General features: G+C 48.0%; 1 protein-coding gene across 1 annotated transcript in view; it reads right to left on the reverse strand.

Annotated features, from left to right (window-relative positions):
- The window catches only part of TMEM255A (transmembrane protein 255A), a 46,256-nt gene extending 25,863 nt beyond the window's left edge, over window positions 1-20,393 (reverse strand). The window contains exons 1-4 of the mRNA XM_035005592.1: window positions 20,336-20,393; window positions 13,563-13,705; window positions 3,840-3,902; window positions 1,952-2,041 (exon numbers count right to left, since the gene is read on the reverse strand). Coding sequence (XP_034861483.1) covers window positions 1,952-2,041; window positions 3,840-3,902; window positions 13,563-13,705; window positions 20,336-20,393 — 354 coding nt within the window. The remainder of the gene's footprint in view (window positions 1-1,951; window positions 2,042-3,839; window positions 3,903-13,562; window positions 13,706-20,335) is intronic.
- Window positions 20,394-20,875: the final 482 nt, after the last annotated feature.

Consider the following 20,875-nt stretch of genomic DNA (forward strand, 5'->3'; position numbering starts at 1 on the left):
AGGGAAAAGGAGGAAGCCATTTTAGCTCATGATGCCATCAAAATCTACTGCAGGCTTCTTGGCCACTAGGCCTCTGTTACCATGGAGACTGCCTCAGAGTGAATACTCCTTGTCAAATGGGGATAATAATGCCTGCCCTACATATCTCACAGGATTGCTGTGGGCCTCAAATGAGATAATAGATGGGAAGCCACATTGAAAAGCTAAATGCGCTCCACAAAAACAAGGCATTATTGTTATTAAGATGGCTCCTGTTGAATACAAAATAGCACGCATGCTGTGATTGGCTGTAACCAGCTACACAAACAGGTGTGTGCTCAGAGGGTAATATGCAGAAATGCTAAGACTCGCTATGTGAGGGTGGTAGGCTTGTGGATGTCACAAGTTCCCAATGTGTCATGGGCCTTTTTAAGAAAGAAAAGATGAAGAAGATGGCTGCCCTCAGCTAAAATCCAAAAGGGTGGGTCTGATATCGGGGCCTACCTTTAAATTCTTGGCCCTGAAAAGAAAATTGGGCCAAGAGTCTCTCTCTCCCACCCCTGACTCTGCCCCCTGCCCAGAAATTATCTCCTGAGACACCAGTTCAGAGACTGTTTGTGGGGCAGCACTGACCGCATGAGTTCCTCTAATCTTGGCAAACGAAGGACTGACTCTTACGCCGGAGAGGGGGGTCCAAGAGCAAGTGGGAATTGAGATAACAGTGTCACAGATCATCCTTCCCCAGATCCAACCATACTCATGCCTCAGGATGACCTGCACTATTTGCCAATGTCATCGATCCACAGAAGATTCTGATAATACAATTTTGCCCTCAATTGGCTGTTTTGGAAAACAAAACATTTCCAACTAACTCCTGAGATGCCTTCATTTTCCATGCTGATTCAGTAGGAATAAAAGGAGTATTTGTGTCTGTTGTGAGGACCCGGTAAGCTGTGGTGGCTCGCTTTTGATTTTGGTTTTGGGCCTGATCAGGGCTATGTTATGACCTCCCTGGGACCTAGGCACTTTTGCTTTTGTGGGCCCCTCTCTCCATTAAAAGATATTGAAAATTATGTTTTCTTTATTTTAATTATATCGAATGACTGCATTGTTATAAAGACAAATATATTTATATGCGAAAACTTCTCCTTGACCTAAAAGCTCATCGCTTGTCTACTGATTTGAAAAGAAAGGATAATATTTTTATGAAACCCTGAAAGTACTATGGGTCATAGGCACTGTCTGGAATAGTGTGGAATGGAAAGTACTAAAAGAGGGGCGAGGGCTCCTGTGGAGAGCCACATGGGAATGCCCTGAAGCCCAGGCTTCCTCAGAGAAGAGCCCAAGTTTGGGCTTCAGGAGTCAAATGGCTTTCCTCAAGGGGCAGCTTTGAGGATTTGGCCCCTAAACGCCAGGACTGGGCTCTGAGTGGAAGCTTCTAGCACTGGGGTTTTTTCTGGACCCCAATCACATCACTAAACGCCAACCCCCGTTGTAGGGACAGCAAAGTTCAGGAATCTGAGAAGAGGTGACTCTGTCCTCATGGTCTGTTCCTGTCACTGTTGAAACCTCCGAGGCCCTCAGAACTCATAGGCCTTCCTGCTTCTCCCTCCCTCCTTGTCCCCAGCGTCACTTCCAAGGCCCTTCCCCTGGCCCCAGTGCCCTTGCTTCTGCCTTCCCAAATCTCACTCGCATGTCAAAGGCTGATGCAGGGAAGCCTGTTCCTGGCCACTGGAGCCCAAGAGAAATGCTCCGGCACTTAGAGTTTATGCCCCCAGCTTAGCCCCGGTTCTCTAGATGACCGGGGGTCCAGTGGCGTCCTCCTCTTGACGCTCAGCAACCTGAGACAGGGATCCTGTTTCCCCCTCCTCTGTACTGTCACAGCCCTTTAGCACACACATCCCGCCGCACACACTCAACGAAGCCTTGCTCTGTTGCACGCGTCCTCTGACCCGGGCCTGAAAGTACTCACGATGTGTCTGGCAGCAAAGACCCCATCCACAATGGCACAACAAAAGGCCGCAATCACACCGAAGCTGATAAAGACGATAGAAGCCACCAGCTGCGGGGGTGGGGGTGGGGGTGGGGGGACAAAACACAAGTGTCTGTTAGCCTTCCACTCTTGCTGTTCCTGGAGCCTAGAGGATCCCCAAGAGAATGCCAGCCAAAGCCCAACTCTGGCCTGCCACCCCATGGGGGTGCTTTTCATCAGTCACGCAGGATGAGTGGGATGAGGGGTAGGGGCCGCCGAAGGCATTTTTTACATTCTCAGGGCAAGCTAAGAAATTCACCCCGTGAGTCTGTGGACACCCGATCAAGAGGAGATTTTGCTGATACCGAGCATGATGTCTGTGGAGGAATATCCTATCCCCGTGGAGGAATTTTTGTGGCTCCTCCATCCTCAGACTCCAAAAGATGTTGGACATTTGATGTCGTGTAGTCCACCCGTTTTATTTATTGTGGGGCCGGAGGCTCAAAGAGGGGTAGTGGGTGCGCCCAGGGTCCCCATCCAGTCTACAGAAGAGCCCGGTGCCCACCAGCTCCCGGTCCAGTGTTCTTCTCAACCCCTCGCCATGGGCAGTGATGAAGACAGGGACGATTCTGAGGCCCCACACAACCCCACCTGGCCTTCTGCATGGTTGAAGAAGGAACATTCAACTTATTAAGATTTAGATATCAAAGACCTCTCACAAGGGTGGAAGTCTCTGGAACCGATCAACTCTGTGTAGTACGTACAAAAATTTTTAAGAAAAATGTTTGCTTGCACCAGACTGCCCTATACTCTGATCATGTTAGATAACAAGATTTCCTAATAATCTGGCTTCCTTTACAAGGGAGATACTACAAGCCAATGTGGAGGAAGGTGCTTCCAGGGGCAGGGGGTGGGGGGCGGGGGCCGCCTAAACCCACCATCTGCCCGGGGTCGACCCTCAGAAGGAGACGGAATCAGTCTTTTTCTTCCTTGAGGTGTTTGGAGGTAAACAGGGGGAAATAGCACGGCATTAAACTGCTCTCCAGGGCAAAACCAAATCCAAGTCAAGGCTACCCTAAGGTTCTCCCTCCTCAGCAGGCTAGGAGGAAATACTTCTCTCCTTCAGGAGTTGTTCAGAAGCCTCTCCCCATCAATCTCACTTCACAGCACTACAGAGAATTGGTAAATAATGGATGAACGCTGTCGTGAAATTGGCATTATTAGCTATGCGATGATCAGCTCTACAATTAAAACTCCCCCATTATTTTGAATAATGTAAGCCCAGAGTGCAAAAATGACTGGCGGGGGGAGGCGGGGAGTCCAGGTGAAATGGAAGAAGAGAGCGCTGAGTGCTCCCCTGAGGGAATCTCCCACATTGCTGGGGGAGAATGGATGGTTAGAGTTCTCTGTCCCTGGAGCTATTATCTTATCTGATTAAACTTGCTGTTAAATAGACCCCATTATCAAGGTCTAGATGCCACAGAGGCTTGTACTGGGTGAGTCTAATCAGTCCACCATCTGACCACCCCCCAGGGCATCTTGATTTACAAGTGTAATATCCTAAAAGGCAGGAACCCTCTGCAAAACTTTCCCCAAAGGTTATGCATCAGAGAGGGAGGAGGAAAGCAAAGGGCAAGACCCAGAATATTCTATCTCTTTGACTTAAGGAGACTAACCAGGGCACTGAAGGAGGGTCAGACAAGACAGGAACAAGTCCCATACCACGGGGTCACTTTAGAATAAGTTCCCTGGAGGCTGAGGAGAAAAGGCAAAGGGGCATTTGCTTTTGAGGCCCGGCCTGGGCAACCTTAAAAAGTGTGTTACTTATCCGTATAAATATTGAGCTTTTTCAGAGGAAGAGTACGATTCTATAGCGATGAAAACTTACCATCTGCCGTTTGTTCTCAACAAGGTTTGATCCGATGATTCCAAGGAAGGATCCAAAGCCGAGCTGCAAAGCAATATGGCAAACATAGCATGTGAGAAGGTGATCAGCCTGCCCACGCGATCATATCCCGCTCCTGGATATGATTCAGGACAACGAAAAAGGCCTGATATGACACACGCGGCTGTTACGCAGATACGACGTGTTCAATAAAAGTATTTCTCCCACCATTTGTCAATTTTGCCTTGTCGAAATGAATCAGACCTAAAAAGAAACTCATGTGCCCAAAAATTCAAAGTAAAGGTCAACCAGAGCTTTTCAGAGCCTGCCTATTTCAGTGTCAATATCTATTACCCAGCGCGTGACTGGTGAGTCAGTACGAGACATACAACGGTGAAAAGCACGCGTTATAGTCTGATCTTTATCTTTATCTTTTTTTTTTTTTTTGAAAGGAGACCGTCTACTCTGATGCATGGATTACAAAGTAAAGATTTGAAATAGCAATTTTTGATGCATCTGGCACACTAATCAAACCCAGGAAGTACTTTAGAGATCAGCAAGTACCTTAACCTAGACTTAAAAAAAAAAAACAAAAAACAAAACCAAACCCTATTTTTTGAAAGCCTGTATTTGTGGCTGACCCACTGCGATTTACGTTAGCACTTAGTCACCTCTTCTTCCATCTCTGCTTCATTTATGGACAGAAAGCATTCATTAGAGGGTGAACAGAAATGGCCGTGTAAAGCCCTGAAAAAACAATCTCCCTGTCTAAGTGGCTGGGATGATGGCTCGCTGTAGCAGGTCCCATTTCCTCTCACTTTTGCCATTAGTGGACTGAGTCGGCCAGGCTCAGCCGCACACGATCACTAACCGATGGCTGTCGGTGGGGATAAAAATGCAATAAGTAAAAAGTGGTGAGCACGGACCAATAAATCTTAACACAAGCTCGGTGATGTAGTTACAGGTCTCCTTAGCCTCACTAATGGTCCGGGTTGCCCTCTGCAGCCTTACCTTGGCTAACAGGGGCATCTATTTCCACCTGAGGCCCCCAAGCCTTACAGCTGAACTTGGAAATCTAATGGACCCGAGGGCCGGGCAGAAGAGAGGTGGGGCAGCGTAGGGGCACTGGGTGCTGGTCTCAGAAACCCAAGAATGAAAGGGCATGAAGGGGGCTTGAAGGGAAGGAATGAATACAGATTTCCCGGGACTCATTCTGCAGGGCCACTCAGCCAGCAACCCCTCTGGGGAAATAGAAGCCGACGTGCACAAGGGTTATATCCCGCACCACCCAAGACGCCACTGAGAACATCCTCACTCAACAGTTAAACTCTGCCCGTCTCCCGCCTGCTCTTATTTTAAGTGTAATTGAAATGTGTTGTCATAAAGTATACTGATTAAAACCTGGTACTCACACCAGCCTGGCTTCCTACCCCAGCTCTTCCGCCGTTGTCTGTGGGATCTTGAACAGACGGATTGGCCTCTCTCAACCTCAGTTTCCTGATCTGGGAAATGGGGACTCTAGTGGCTATCTCGTGGGGCTTTTGCAAGCACAGACCAGGATGGTACGTTCAAAGAACTTAGCACAGTGCCTGGCACACAGTAAGTACTCAGTAAATATTGTTCCCGTGGTTATTTCTATTTTTGAAGACATTTAACTTTTGAGCAGCTCTAACTAATTTGAGCTGGAAAGTCCTCTCATTGTTTGCTCAATTTCATAAGGGACCTTCATGTTTTCTCTTTCCCCCGCCTCCAATGTATTCCACAGCTTTTATTTTTCAGGAAGAATTCCATGAATATTCTGTGCTTATGGCATTCTGGACCACTCAGGGAGATTGAGAGAAAGTCGGAGGCAGCTTCTTACATGGAACGTAAGTCCTCTGCCTGAGCAGTTGATCAGTTTCCACAGATAGTCACTTAATGTCGCCTGAACGCCAACAGCAGTCTTGGCCTTCAGACGGGAAACGAAAACTCGTCGTTCCTGGCGCTCTCAAATAACTCCCTGATGATAGTGGCCAGAAGAGGTGGGCTGAAGCCTCGTGGAATGGACTGGAAAGACAAGGCACTCGGGACTAGAAGTCCCAGGTTAGCCAGTTACTTCATCCAGTTCCCTCCCTTTCTTTCTGTTCCATTTGAATCCACTCTGATGCATTCGGTTTTCTAATATTCACTAAGTGCTTGTGTCAGATAATAAGACATGACCTCTGCTCTCCAGCAGTTCATAGTCCAGTGAAGGAGAGACAGACTGTGGGTTAAGGACCACAGGAAAGGGTAAACATAGTGCTACAGGAGAAGAGAATAATTCATTTTGTACTACATCCCTGGCCCTGCTACCTGTAAACTGTGTGACCTTGGGCGAGGCCCTTACCCACTCTGTGCGTCAGTTTCCCCATCTATACAATGGGCATCACAATGGTAACTACCACACAGGGCTGCTGTGAGGATGGAATGAGATAAAGTGTGTAGTGTGACTTCTACTGGGTATTTACCCCCCAAAAACGAAAACACTAATTCACAAAGATCTATGCACCCCTACATTTATTGCAGCATGGTTTATAATAGCCAAGATATGGAAGCAACCTAGGTGTCCACTGATAGACGAAGAGATAAGGGAGATGTGGTGTATATATATGCAATGGAATATTACTCAGCCATAAAAGGATGAGCTCTTCCCACTTGTGGCAACACAGATGGACCTAGACGGTATGATGCTAAGTGAAGTAAGTCAGACTGAGTAAGACAAATACCGTATGATTTCACTTATACGTAAAATCTGAAAAAAACTAAACAAATGAATGAACAAACAAACAAAAAGCATGATCAGACCTATAAATACAGAGCACAAACTGATGGTTGCCAGAGAGGAGGGGGGTGGGAGGGTGAGCAAAATGGGCGAAGGGGCGTGGAGATACAGACTTCCAGTTATGGAATGAAGAAGTCATGGGAAGAAAAGGCACAGCATGAGGAATATAGACAACAGAATTGTAATCGCGTCGTATGCTGACGGGTGGGAGCACGGCATAATGTATACAGAGGAGGAATCGGCATGTCGTCCACCTGAAGCTAAGGTAGCATCGTGTGTCAGCTATACTCAAATAAAAAATTTTTTTAAAAATAAAGTGTGTGTGGGTCACCTGGGTGGGTGGCTCAGTTGGTTAAGCGTCTGCCTTCGGCTCAGGTCATGATCCCAGGGTACTGGGATCGAGCCCCGCATCGGGCTCCCTGCTCAGCGGGGAACCTGCTTCTCCCTCTCCCTCTGCTCCTGCTCTCTCTCGCTATCTCTGTCTCTGTCTCTCTCCAATAAATAAAATTTAAAAAATAAAGCATGTGGTGTGACTTGCATAAGGTAGGATGATAAGTAAGTGGTAGTTCTAAGATTTCACAGAGGAGGAGATATTTAAATATGGGGTCAAAGATAGGTAGAGTTCGCCAGGCAGGGAACTAGTATCTTTTGAGTCATGGCTGGAAGAATTCACTCACCTGGATGATAGGTTGATGAACTCACCAGCGTTGCTGAAACTACCATACTTTTGAAAAGCATTTGAATTTAAAGAAGCATGTGCTCTCCATTTTAGTCACAGTAACGCTATGGAGTTTAATGGAGCTGATACCATTCCCATTGGATAGACAGGAAAATGGTGGCCTAGAGAACTGTATGGACTTATCCCCGGATATAGCAGGTTAATGACAGGGCCAGGACTAGCCCACAGGTCCCCTGACCTACAGCTGATGCTCTTTCAGCCACACTGTGCTGTAGAATAGTGACCTTTGTCACTGTCCCTCCCTCTCCAGGAAAGAAGTTCCCTGCAAGGATGGAGTGAAAAGTCCTATTTGAGGAAGAACTGAGGGGTTGAAAATAAAAAAGGACAAATCAACAGAATTTCCTGAAAGCGGGCAGTTGCTTCTAATCAACTGTTTACTCTCCTGAGGCCTCAGAAAGGTAAGCTCTATGGTCACCCTTCGAGAACTGCATGGAATCATGGGAAGTGCAGACCTTTGGACCTCCATCTTGATTCCCCATTACCTGAATAAATAACCAACTTGCTTTGTTTTGGCTGCCCTCCACTCGTTGAAGAAAAAGTCAAATCACTGGAAATCAAAGTCAGATTTAAGGGCTCTTTTTGGACTGGTCTCTGTAACTTATGCTGATTCCCATTCACTGCTGCAAACACCCAGCACTGACGCTCAGAAGGATTAGTCATTCAATACATGTTAATTGGACATCGACTCTGCAGCAGGGACTGTGCTAGATCTGTGATTTGGAGACCAGAAGTGGGGGGGGGGTGGATATGATACCATGACCAATGAGACTACGACCAATGAGACTCGGCCTCAAGAAGCTATAATTAGGTAAACTGGTCCACAATTCCTTCCCATAATCCTGAAATCCACAAAGCTGTTAAAACCAAAAGGTTGTTTTTTGTTTTTTGTTTTTTTTTTTGTAACTAACTTGGTGGTAAAACCTTGAACTGATGTGAGATTATTTTATAATCTTTATCCACTTAGTATAAAATTCACAGTTTATTAGAGAGATATGAAGGAGCTGATTATGGGGTTTTCCTCAAGACCCCACTGGGATGTTAGATAAGGTAACATATGCACTGTATTATCTTTCTAAAATAAAAAAAAAGAAGTCTAAATTCTCAAACACATCTGACCCAAGGATTCAGATAAGGGATGGTGGGCCTGTATAAACAAAGTCAAAGAATATGGCCCAACAGATGCCGTAAAGGAGAATGTTAAGTATTTTCTGGAACCATGAGTAGGAGAAATCTATGGTAGGGAGTTCAAAGATGGTAGACACCACTGCGGACCCCTGCAGTTGAAAAACGTCCCAGCCATGTCTTTTTTTTTTTTTTTTAAGATTTTATTTATTTATTTGACAGAGAGAGAGAGAGCACAGGTAGGCAGAGCGGCAGGCAGAGGGAGAGGAAGAAGCAGACTCCCCACTGAGCAAGGAGCCCGATGTGGGCTCGATCCCAGGGCCCTGGGATCATGACCTGAGCCGAAGGCAGACGCTTAACGACTGAGCCACCCAGGCGCCCCCAGCCACGTCTTTAAGTTGGGATAGAACAGAGCATTTGGGTCAACAGAGAGAGAGAGTGCCTCCAGGAGGACATTCCAGACCAGGGTGAACAATGAAAAATCACAGCAGCAAGGCAGGAAAACCCAAATTGTGTTCAGGGCAGGAACTGACAATTTTGGAAAAAGAGGGGGAATGGGAGACCAGGCCAGGGGCATCTTCAGTGAGCCCTGAATGACAAAGCTAAGGAGGCAACAGGGAGCCAATGGAAGTTAGAACTTTCTGGCATTAGATGTCTGATTTAGCAAATCCGGATTCGAGTCTCATCTTTGAAATGTACTTCCTAAGGTAGGAACATTATTTTAGGATGAGCTGATATTTTAGAAATATTTTCAACAAGAGGTGGACAAAATTTCTGCCTAATTCACAATAAAACACAAAATCCCACTATCCAGAACCCCATATGTTTCCTTAGCAGTCGATTCTTTAATCTAAACTTTGTTGGATTTATCAAGAGTCTTCACATGTGAGGCTGAAGCCACACTTGCCTAAAGAAAGTTTCTGGGCTATTGCCTCGGACGATCCCCGTTGTCTCAGTCTCCTACTATCCCACGGTAACTCTGATATAATTTTTCAATGAACTCACACACACAGTCGCACCTTGGAAACAGAGCTGAAACTCTTATTTTTATTTATTTTTTTTCCTGAAAGGAAACCCAGGCTGGTATGGGCTTAGCAGTACAACAGCTGGGGAGAGGGTGCAAGAATGAAAGGGTTTCCACGCTGATCAGGTGGCCAACCCCATCTTGTGGGTTGCTGGGGAAACACATTTAAAGGCCTCATTCTCCTGGATCTAAGGTTAAAGTGTTACAGAGAAGAAGCAGGCTCTCCCTCCTGCCTTTTTCAGCTATACAACAACAACGGAGCCTCTTGTTTTTTTAGGTCTCCGGTGCAGAAACTTCACCGAAAACTCTTCTGGAATGGAATACGCCTCGAACACTCGAGGACAGTAAAAATCCTAAACCAGTTTGTCTTTCTTTATCAGTTTTCATTTTTAAAAAGTTGCGAAGTTCAGCTTGTACAGATTAGCACGTCTTTAAAGATGCACGTGTGTACATGTGTCTTAGGATGTTGGTACCACATTCTAGCTCAGAGAGAGTAGCTTATGCTCAATTATAATGCACCTCACTGTACAAGGGCATCTCGCTTGGCAAAATAAATATGCCCCAGAAAAGTTTCACATGAGTTTGAGCTGTGCAAATATAATTATATTTTAAAATGCCTGAGATCTCAATATTTAAATGGGTTGTAGGTATGGTAATTCTTCTTTTAATCTAATAACTGCTCCCTAATTTGTCTGTTTTGAAATTTTAAATTCTCATGTACTGTTAACACATTTAATTAGCAAATTAATTGGAGAGAGCAGAAAGGAAGTTTAGGATGATTCTGGGTTTTTTTGCAGTTAACTCCAAAACAGCAGAGCTCCAAGTAGCCTGAAATTTTTCACATTTCTATACAAGGATCCTTTATATTCAAAGTGACCAATCTGCCAGTGTGGAGTCTTAAAACGCCCCACTATGTTCATGCTGGTTTTATCTCTGAGCATATTTTATTTCTTGGGTTTTAATTCTCCAGGTGGTTGCTGGTTGACTTGAATTAGGTTCTCCTGGGGGTATTTATTAAAATGCAGATTCAATGTGTATTGCTTTTTCAATCAAAAGGAAATTCAAGTTCCCGGTCCCTACCTGAACCTGCTGGATCAGAATCTTTGGGGGGTAGGGAGCTGAGGTCTGCATCCTCCCCCTTCACCCCCCCCCCCATTTACCGCCGCCTTTACCAGGTCATTCTTATGCACATCAAAGCGGGGAAACCATTGGCTTAGAATTTATATAGTATCTACCTCTCTAATAACTAAACGATTCGATTAGCAAAAGCACCCCATTCCCGAATAAATCTGGATTTCTCAGGCCTGGGTCACTGTATTTGTTACACCGCGATCTGACCTCTAAACCCAAATGCATTTTTCCGCTTTTCAGTCTGCCATCTTCCCCATTCACTTTCGATAATTAAAACCCCTTTTTAAAGAAACAATCTACAGGAACTCCAAGAGCACATTTTTAAAGGTTAAGCCATGGGGCACACTGTCCTTTAGGGATGGTTCTCCTCTTAACATTTCCATATTAGCTTTTAGTGAAATGCAAACACAGACACACGCCCCCACTGCTTTAACTTCCTGGCTAGCTGAACATCAGGTACCCGAATAACAACAATCACAAGCCCTCCTGCCTTTGTTAATGTATTCCAACCTAGCCACCCACGGGCCCATATTCTATGGAGAAGGCTCATAGTCATCATTCTACAATAAGAGGAGCTCTATTCTTAAACGACATGGAAAATACCTTATCCTCACCCATGGAGACTCTGAATCTTGGCTTGAGCATTTGCTCATCCGTCAGAAATATTTTACGAAATGCAGCTACCTGAAGCACGCAAAGTCATACAGACCTTATAAATCGCCTTTCCAAGCCACCAAAGTGCAATCTTACCTCCCCTTTCCTCCTCACCACCAACCCCCCTTGCTTGTGTTTAAAAATAAAACCCAATTCTGCTGACAAATGGTTTTCTTGCCTCACCACAGGAAGTGGACTGGGTGAGTTCTCACATCACATGTTTAACAGAGGGCACCGAACGGTGTCTGTGGGACACCTGCCGTTGGCTGGAGGGAGCCCTGCCCGCCCCAGAGCCCCAGAGCCGGGAAGGAACTTCCTGGGCAGCCTTCAGCTCCCGGGAGGTGGGAGGTACAGCATGAGTCTGGCCAGCCAGGGCTGTTGAGGAGGCTCACTGTGGAACCCGTGGCCTAGGCAACCCCCGTCAGGCTTGGTCACTCACAGTGCGGGCTTGTCAAAGGCATCCATCTTTAATCCTTTCCTCTCCCTTGACTCCTCTTTCCAACCCCACCTCTCCAAATAAATAAATAAATAAATAAATAAATAAATAAATAAATAAATAAATAAAAAGGGAAAAGAAAAAAGAAAAAAACCAACAACATAAATACATCTGACCTCTTTGCTGTACTTAAAAAAAAAAAAATCATCCTAAACTTCCTTCCTGCTCTCTACAATTAATTACAAATTATAATTGGGAAGTCATACGATTGAGAGAGATATATGATCCAACCTCTAGAGTTAGGCTTTCGGGTTCAAGAGCAGTGTGTGTAGATCCGAACGAGGTTCATATTTGTTTTTTTGTTTTTCTTCTCTTTTTTTCCCCCAGATTTATTGAGGTATAAATGGCAAATAAAAGTGTATGTGTTTAAAGTATACAACACGACGATTTGATATAAAATGAGGTTTTGTATGTCAAGAGTTCAGTGGTTTCCAGAGTGGAATGCATGCACCATGGGGATGGATGGCTAAAGCAATCCACTGATCTATGGAAGAAACTATCCCAACTCTTGTTTCCTATTTATTGTTTATCTAAAATAGTAAGAAAGAAATTAAGCATTGCACATATTCAATAAACAGACTGTCACTGGTGCCCTCCCCCGGTGTGAGATGACAAGGTGGGCTGTCTTTGTTGGGGAGGAAGGCAAGATCCAAGCAGCAACCGGTTAATGTTGATGGTGGGGCATTGAATGTGTGCCCGGATTGTGTGATCTAGTTTTAACTAAGCCAGTCCCTACAAAATGGACAAGGGCTTTGGAAACCACAAATTGAAGATGACCCTAATGATGTAAGCAGAAGAAGCGAGCCACAAGAAAATGGCGGAGTTGACACTTCTCTCTCAAAAAACTCTCGGAGATGAGTTTTTTGTCGGCTACGTTGTGGGATCGACATTAAAAAACAACGATGCCACCTTGTATGGGGACAGATGACAGCTACGCTTGGGGTGAACACAGCATAATGTCTAGACATGTTGAATCACTATGTTGTACACCTGAAAGTAACGTAATACGGTGTGTCAACTATACTCAAATTAAAAAAAAGATCTTTAAATGATGCCAATGATAATCTAATCATATCTGATAAGTCGGCTAAAATCATTCAAAATTATCTAGTGGGCTATTTCAAATAAGGATTTATAGCCATTACCTTTCATGACAGACTTCATGTGAAGTGTATATCATTCTTTGAAATTTTAGTGTTAGTATGAAGGCATTAAAAATTATTGTTTTTAATCTAATCTCTGGATTTCCATTTTTGTATGTTTTATGAACATGCATAAAACTTATAAATGAATAAGTACACATATTCTAGAAGTAAATATTCCACATATCTTTCCTGATAGGAGTGCAGGATTACTTTGGAGATCAGTGCTGTCGGTCATAGAGCTTCAAGCTGTCCTCAGGTTTCCGGGAAGATCAGGTGACCCCTATCATCTATAGGAGAGCAGATGCCTCGAGAGAAAAGGACCTTAGCCTGAGGTTAACAATGCTAGTTAGTAACATCTCCTAGACCAGAAAACCAAGGTCCTAAAGAATGAGGTGACAAGGCTAATCAGGGACAGAGCTCAGATTCTTCTGATTCTCAGTCCAGTACTCTTCTTAATGGGCCCAGAGTTGCCCCTCTCAACACATACAGGGCAACATCGAGGAGGAAAACTGAGCAAACACTAGAAACTCGAGCAGAATTGAAAACCATCAGAGTAGAACCCGAAAGACGGTAGGCAGACAGCCACCGAGACCTACCCATGCCTTTTATACTTACAATAACTCCCGGGTAATAACCTCCGACAGTCACATTCTGGGTCCTGGTGGTGGCAGCAAGGCCCACCGTGAGAATTAACACCGACACAATGAGCAAAGTCACGGTGACATAGATGGAGTTTCGTTTCCTTCGATTGAAGGCTCCTGAAAGCACAGAGAGAAACTGAAATTACTCATTTCGGCCAGAGAAGGAATGGACTTAAAGGAAAAATCATTAGGAAGGCCTTCCTTTCCCACTCCAACGGGTCACCGGGGTTACCTCTGTGGAGTGGAATTACGGGGAAGGGATGGGGCTTCAGTTTTGTTTTGTTTTTTTGCCGTCATCAGGTGCCGCATTTACAATTAAAAAATCCACATTTCCAGTTGGAAAATGAACAACAGAAGAAATCTTACCAGTTACATAAAAACGAAACAAAAACAAATTTTTGTGCTTTCGGCATTCTATAAAAGATGTGTCATACCCACTTAGTAGAGTGTTTTTTTAGGCCAAATTATAAGGCATATGATAAATGGGAAGTGTGCGTGTGGAGGTATTAAATGAAAATATTTTAAAGCCAATATGCTCCCGAGAAAGGTTTTTTCATGAGCTGGAGATAGGAAATTTCATTTTCCGTGTAAATATCACAACCAAGCCAGGTACTGGGATTTTTTTTTCCCATTTATTTCTGACATTTGCCACCTCATGTATAAACTTTAAAATGGTGTGTTGGCAAGATCTGTCACATAACAAATGTGTGTAATAAAGTAAGTGTTTGGAGGTCATTAGTCCACAAAGATATGTATCGGGGGAGGCAGATGGGGAAGATTATAACTTATACACATTTAGGCTTATGTGAGGGTGACATAAATATAAATGACAAGAAACCTGTTCTCCTACTCAGTGCTTATCGGACATGATAGTGCAAACCAATATTTTTTTCGAAAACAGGCTTATTAAGTCAGATAGAAAAATGGTATCTAGGCTCGCTTTTGAATTTAATTTTTTTTAAAGGAATCGAGAACCGCTCCACACGCTGCCCGCATTTCTCCCGCATTTCTCCGGGCCCCGGGAAGGGGCTCTCAGCAGGAAAAACCAGGCAGAAGCAAACGGGGGGCCTGGCGGGAGAGTCCAGTTCTCTAGTGAGAAGGATGAAGCGGCGGGGGAGCCTTATGATGGGGTCGCCCACCCAGGCGGCTTGAGTGGCATTTATGGGCCTAAAGAGGCCACTAGAATCTGCTCCCAGGGCCCCATCGTTCTGAGAGGCCTCACTGCAGCCCAGACTGCACCACTGGGAGGGAGGGGAGAGGGGATGAGGGAAGGCGGGGGGGGGGGGGGGGGGACAGCCAGGGAGACCCAGAGGCCGGGTGGGGGGCAGGTGGGGAGGGCTGTGGCTGGCCGCGCAGCCACCAGGCAATCTGCCCTCCTGGTGTGGACCAAAGCGCCCGGAGTGCCACCCTGGGTTCGCTCCACCATCCACCTTGTCTTCCCCAGGCGGGCCCTGCCAAGGGCTCCAGGGGAGGTGGGAGGGGCTGGCGGTCTCCCCTGACGTCAGCCTGCAAAGTGAGGGGCATGACTCATCAGGGTCATTTCTAATGCGATCCCGTCCTGAGACTATTTCACATGGAAATGTCGAAGTGGCTGGAGCCCTTACAGGCACCCACAGACTGTAAAGCGCCAGACCTCGCCCTGGGAGCAGAGGGAGGGAAAGCTGGGAGATGAGGCTCCTCTCCGGTGGGGCCTGAGTCCAGCCTCCACTGAGAAGAGCATAAAGGCCCACTAGTGACACCTGTGACATCAGGGCCCTTCGTGAGAGCCGGCTATTTGGGATGCAAATGCCAAGCTGACTGGTGGAAACCCCTCGAGCAGGGCTGGGAGAGGCGGCCTGCAGGGGGGGGGGATGAGGGGGGCCAGGATTTATTTCCTGTTCACCTGAAGGTTAGCTATCCTTCGTGGGCATCTCGAGGGGTCCTAAACGAGCGTCTAAGCCAGGGTCCCAGAGTCTATTTGATGATGGATGCTTCTAGGTGAATCTGCGAGCTGGTTCCACAGAGGGGCTCTAACATAAACCTACCAACATCGCCTCCCATTCCACCAGCCTTCTCCTCTGTCACTCACCCCATCTTAGCCCTCCCCTGCCTCAAATTAGCAAAAGACGGTGAGGGAACATCTGGAGACACCAAGGGTATCTTTGTGACACCGAAAGTGTCTCAACACCTCACACAGAAAACATACAACTTTAGAGACTAAATTGGGGGAGTGTGTGTATGGTCTTTCTAATTTTTTTCGGTATCGCTCGCTTGTTCCTTCCCTGCCAAGTGGCTTTAAATCCTCTTCACAGCTCTCGGGTCTCCTTTGCAAATATCACTCTAGCTCTTAAAAGCACAGGAGCTAGGTCAGAAAAGTGACTCAGCAAACCACATGGTGTCATTTGAAAATCTATTTTTTTTCCCCTGGCTTTAGAACCTGAATTGAAAATCCAGTCAGTTGAGAAACCCGGGCAGAGATCTTACAGATTTATAGGGGCCTTGCCTCCAGACAGGATTTGCTTTGAAAATTCCTAAGAAAACTCTCTCATCACTAGGTTGAAGATCTCTTCTCTGTCCCCTGACACCCTCCCCCAAGTCACCCCCTTCTTTACGCTATAAGGACTGTAATTGTGTAAGATGAAATAATTTCTAGTTGTACCCGGGGAGTTGACCATCATAAGGAACCCCGGGGCGAATGCTTTTAAAAAGTGAAGAATCACCTCTCCATTTACCTTTAGTGTTAATTCAACTTAAAAGTCACATCTACTTAGAGCAAGACACACCTGTTCTCTGAATGTGTGGTCCAGGCTACTAAAAGGTAGCTCACTGTGTCTGTTTAGGACATTTTCCTGGTGGTTGTTTCATTTTAGAAGGGAGCCCTATTCTTATTAAGGTACAATTTGGGGCCTGCCTTAGATGTCCCCATGAACACAGGAACATCAGATTCCAATTTTGTTTAGTTAGTCAACCTACCAAAATCCTCCGTCCCATACCAGGAGGTACTTGAATAAAGCAGGAGGTCCTTGAAAACAGTGCCTATCGCAGGGTTTGATACCTAGAGAGCAGTCAGTACGTGTTGAATAAACAAGAGGCAACATATCAGAATTGCTTCTCTTCTAATCAAAAAGACGTGGGGGGGGGGAATTGTATGAATAAATATAAGCTGGGTTCGTAGAGTTGATTTTTTTAAAAATAGGGCACACCTATCAGGGTCCCCAGAACTAAAAGCCTTCTGGTCAACTAGTACCACACTACCCCAATGTCTCTCACTGGTCTGTCTACTTGGCGCCCAGTATATTTCTGTTTGAACAACAACCACCATCCTTGCAACCATCAGCGGTGGGAGAGTCTGAAATCCCGTCATTGGCCTGCCCCCCCTTCCGCCCCTAGCAGCCCCCCCACAGAGCTACTGCAGCCTTCCCTCTCTGCAGTGCCCTACCTCCACCCCAGATTCCTGACGACCAGGATGCTCAGCTCTAGAAGCGCCCAATTATTTGCTGTCTCCGCCCTTCCAGATACAGCCTGGTCCCCCCCCTTCCTCCTTGGGCAGAACCCCCACCTGCACTGCGGTCTTGGAATCTGAGTCCCTCCCTTCCTCTAAAACCTGCTCAAAACTCACCTCCTCCTAACGTTTTTCTTACCAAGCCTATTGTACCCTAATCGCTCATTATTTCATGTCCCAGAGTTCCTATATACCTTACTCAATACACATATTAATTGTAACTGCCACAACTACCGTTGTAATTGTGGGTCTGGTACCCAAGCCCTATGATAAATCCAGTTCCAGGATTATGTAGCTGACGGGAATGAAGGTGTGGGTTGCCAGAAGGTGGGATGATTGTCTCTGCTTACTCATGTTTTACCTCGTGCATGTTCTTGATTACCCCCTTGATTATAGGGTATGTCATCGCTATCAGAGTGAGGCCAGGACAGGGGCCCAGTCCAGTAGCCTGTCCTGTACACTATGTTGTTGATGACTGGCTAATTTGGGGGGCTCATCTTTTGAACCAAGTAGGGTTTGCTTACCTGAGTCAGCTTTGCCACACAGGGAGGGTCCCGGGAAAAGTCCCAGCCTTGGTACATGGGTGGAAACAGGTGGCTGCCCACACAAGTGCCTCAAGGCTCTGCCAATCTCCCAAACATTTCCTTAAAGGTGCTGATGTCCGTGTCCCCCCCCCCCCCGCCTTTTGCAGTTCTTTAACCAGAGCCGTCCAAGGCCACTGGTGAATTACAAATGTGTTGTTTGGGAGGGAAGGAGGGCCCCGCTGTAGCAGACGTGCCCCGGCGCCTGGGGGCGGTGTTGCCAAAAGGGAGAAGGGGGTTGCTGGCAGGGGGATGTAGGGGCGCTGGTCAAATTACCATCTTCATATTGCCCAACGCCCGCTCCGCTCCGAGCCTTGGACTAACCATTCATCCCCAGGCAGCCAGCAAACGTAGCGTGCGGCACCTTGGTGCAGTGTGTATCCGTGTGTTTTAAACGTTATCGTCTGGGCTGCGGTTGTGTCTTGCCTGTAGGGGGAATCCCCTCAGAAATGCTGCCCCTTGGGGGCTGAAACACTAACCCCCACCTCCACTTCCCCTCCCCCGCCATGCAAGGGAAGGTGGCGTTGCCAGAGCTGAGTTAAGTGGGAGTAGCTCCTAAATAGCCTAGACGCTGATTCAGGCCTGGGTTGTGCGGGACCCGAGCCAGGGAACTCCGGGGAGACTCCCCTGTCCAAACTGTGGAAACCCAGGATTACCACTCGACTCAGGAATTTGCTAGTGCCCTCGGTCTGCGGACTTTACAAAGCGGGATGCGTGGAGCAGGCTCGCGCGTCTCTAAGGGCTCTATGATTCTTTTCCCGCAGTGTCGAGTCTGGGCAAAGCCCGCTCGGCTTCTTGTTGCGCAGACCTTTCGAGAAACGTAAGATCGGCCGAGGGCCCCTGGGAGCCCAAGAAAGAACTCTCTTATGTCCCGTTCCCCAACCCACAGAGCCGTGTGCCAAGGGGCAACATTTAAAGCCCTGGGCCCCTAACCTGCCCACTCCCCCACGGGCCGACCGCCCGGCGCGGGAGGCCGGCTTCGCAGGTGGTTGTGGCCCGCTGCGGGAATGCGCGCTGCGGGCCCTCGCACTCTCGCACCCAGACCTCCCTGGCGCAACAGTCCCGCGTCGGGGAGCCAGAGTTCCTATATGTGGCTGGCGCCACAGCTGGCCAAGGTGAGGAGTGCATTCTGTGTTCATGTGTGCGCGCGTGCGTGTGCGTGTGCGTGTGTGTGTGTGTGTGTGTGCGCGCGCGCGCGCGCTTGTGTTAGACAGCTGGGGGAGTCTGGTACTGCTGGGTTCTGGATTCGGACCCAAGCCCTTGGCCTCATTTGGACCACGTTGCAAATCACCAGACCCTTAAAAATAAAAAAGCAAATTCTTATACTGAATATGCAAAGCCACTGAAAATACGGATCTTCCCACCATCTAGGAGATGACGCTTTCTGGGGGCCCCTCCGGTGAACGAATTCTGTTGAGACCCAGTCTGATGCAGGCAGTAGGGAGCTCATATAGGGGGTTCAACCCTCTCCCCGCCCCCTCCTCTTGAGATGTTCCCGCAAATTCATCGGAGACCTAAGCAGATTGGATGGCAGGAATTCAGGACGGAGGAAATTTGCAGAATGTAAAGTATGTTGGCAAGAGATAATTCGATTTGGTTAAAATGTATCCGAGGCGAATTTTAAGATTAGGTGGGATCATGGTTTGACAATCCCCTCCCGCTCTCCTGGGCTCCAAATTAATTTCTCTGCCCAGTGAAATCAGAAGGCTTGGGAAGGTGCCTAACAGCTGAGGGGCACTGGATTTGTGTTTTGTTTCAAACTACCAAAAAGCAGCTTCGAGGGGCAGCCAAGTTGGTGCCTAGAGGTAGCTGTCCCCCAGATGTGATGAGAAAAAGTGTTGAACCAAATCAGGCTAGTGGGTCCCCTCCTCCCCCTCCATTCCACCCCCAGAGAGAAAGCGCGACTTCAGAAGATGCGCGGGCTCGCGCTCGCTCTTTCTTTCTAGCGCTCTCACTCGTCCCCCCCCCCCCCTTTTTTTTTTTTTTTTCACACTCACGCACATTCCGTGCCTTTGGAGCAGAATAGGAATCAAATTCAAGGAATGTTGATCCTGCTGCTGCAGACAGCAGGGCTGGGCTGTCTTGAGTGATTCCTTAGGAATTCCCCTCCCGCCAACCCCCTCCTCTCTTCTCCCCCCACCCCCGCCCAGCCCCCAGGGTTCCGCAAACCCCCCATCAGCGAGTAGCAAGTCCGCCCCCCCCACCACTGCAGCTCTGAATTTCTGGGCACCTTCGACAGAGTTGGGAGGGGGCGAGGACTCTGCTTCTCCTAATTGTCGTTAGTCTTGAGCTCTTAGAAGTGACGGGGACTTTGCAAAGAGGGAGCGTCGAATGGAAAGCGGAGGCGCAGGTTGCAGGCAAGTGTTTTGATCCCCAGACAGCTGGAATTTACCACCGGCTGCAAGTCTGTCGGCACACGCACACAAACACGCACACACCCGCACTCCGGGGCACGGATACTCCGACGCAAGCTTGGCGCTCCCAGCTCCGCGCGTCGCCCCCGCCCCCGCCGGGCTGCTCCCCTGGAGCTCTGGTCGGCGACCCAGACGCTGGGGCGCGCGGACCCCCTGCCTAGCCCCGCTTCCCGCCCCCTGGCTCCCGGGGCGGCCGGGGCGCTCGTAGTCCCGAGGGCAGCGCACTCACCCCTAGCTGCCGCCGCCCCTAGGAAGGGCGGGCGGGACTTACCCATGGAATCGGGCAGGGACATGTCGCTGGACCGCTGCTGAGTCAGGGACTGATGCATGGTGAAAGCTGCCCTGTGGCCCCGGCCCCCGAAGCTGCTTCACGCGGCCCCGGCTCAGGGCGCCCCGCAGAGCATCCTACTCCGCGGCTGCCGCTCCCGGTCCCTCCGAGAGCTGAGAGAGACTGCCTCTGGCTGCGAGCTGCAGTCCAAGGGCCGCCTCCCCCCTCCCTTCCCTTCCCCGCTTCTCCCTCCCTCCTCTTCTGCCTCGGAGGCAGCAGCATTGGCGGTCCGAGCAGCGGCGTGCGCTTGCGCAAGACCCCCCCTCCCTCGCCCTCGGCCCCCCCATCCTAGTTATCCACCTCCCAGCCTCCCAAGCCAGACAGGGAGCCGTTTTAGCCCCTTGGGGCCAGGGCTGCGCAGAGAAAGAGGGGGAGGCTACAGCCTGGGGCCAATCGGCCTTCTCTGTAGTTTGGAGAGAGGGTCTTGGGCAAGCATCCTGCTCTAGGATTTATAATTGGGGAGGGGGCAGAGTCAGAGGTTCA

Source organism: Mirounga leonina, unplaced genomic scaffold (genome assembly GCF_011800145.1).
Source record: "Mirounga leonina isolate KUSES-001 unplaced genomic scaffold, KU_Mleo_1.0 Mir_101664, whole genome shotgun sequence".
Classification (NCBI taxonomy): Eukaryota; Metazoa; Chordata; class Mammalia; order Carnivora; family Phocidae; genus Mirounga; species Mirounga leonina.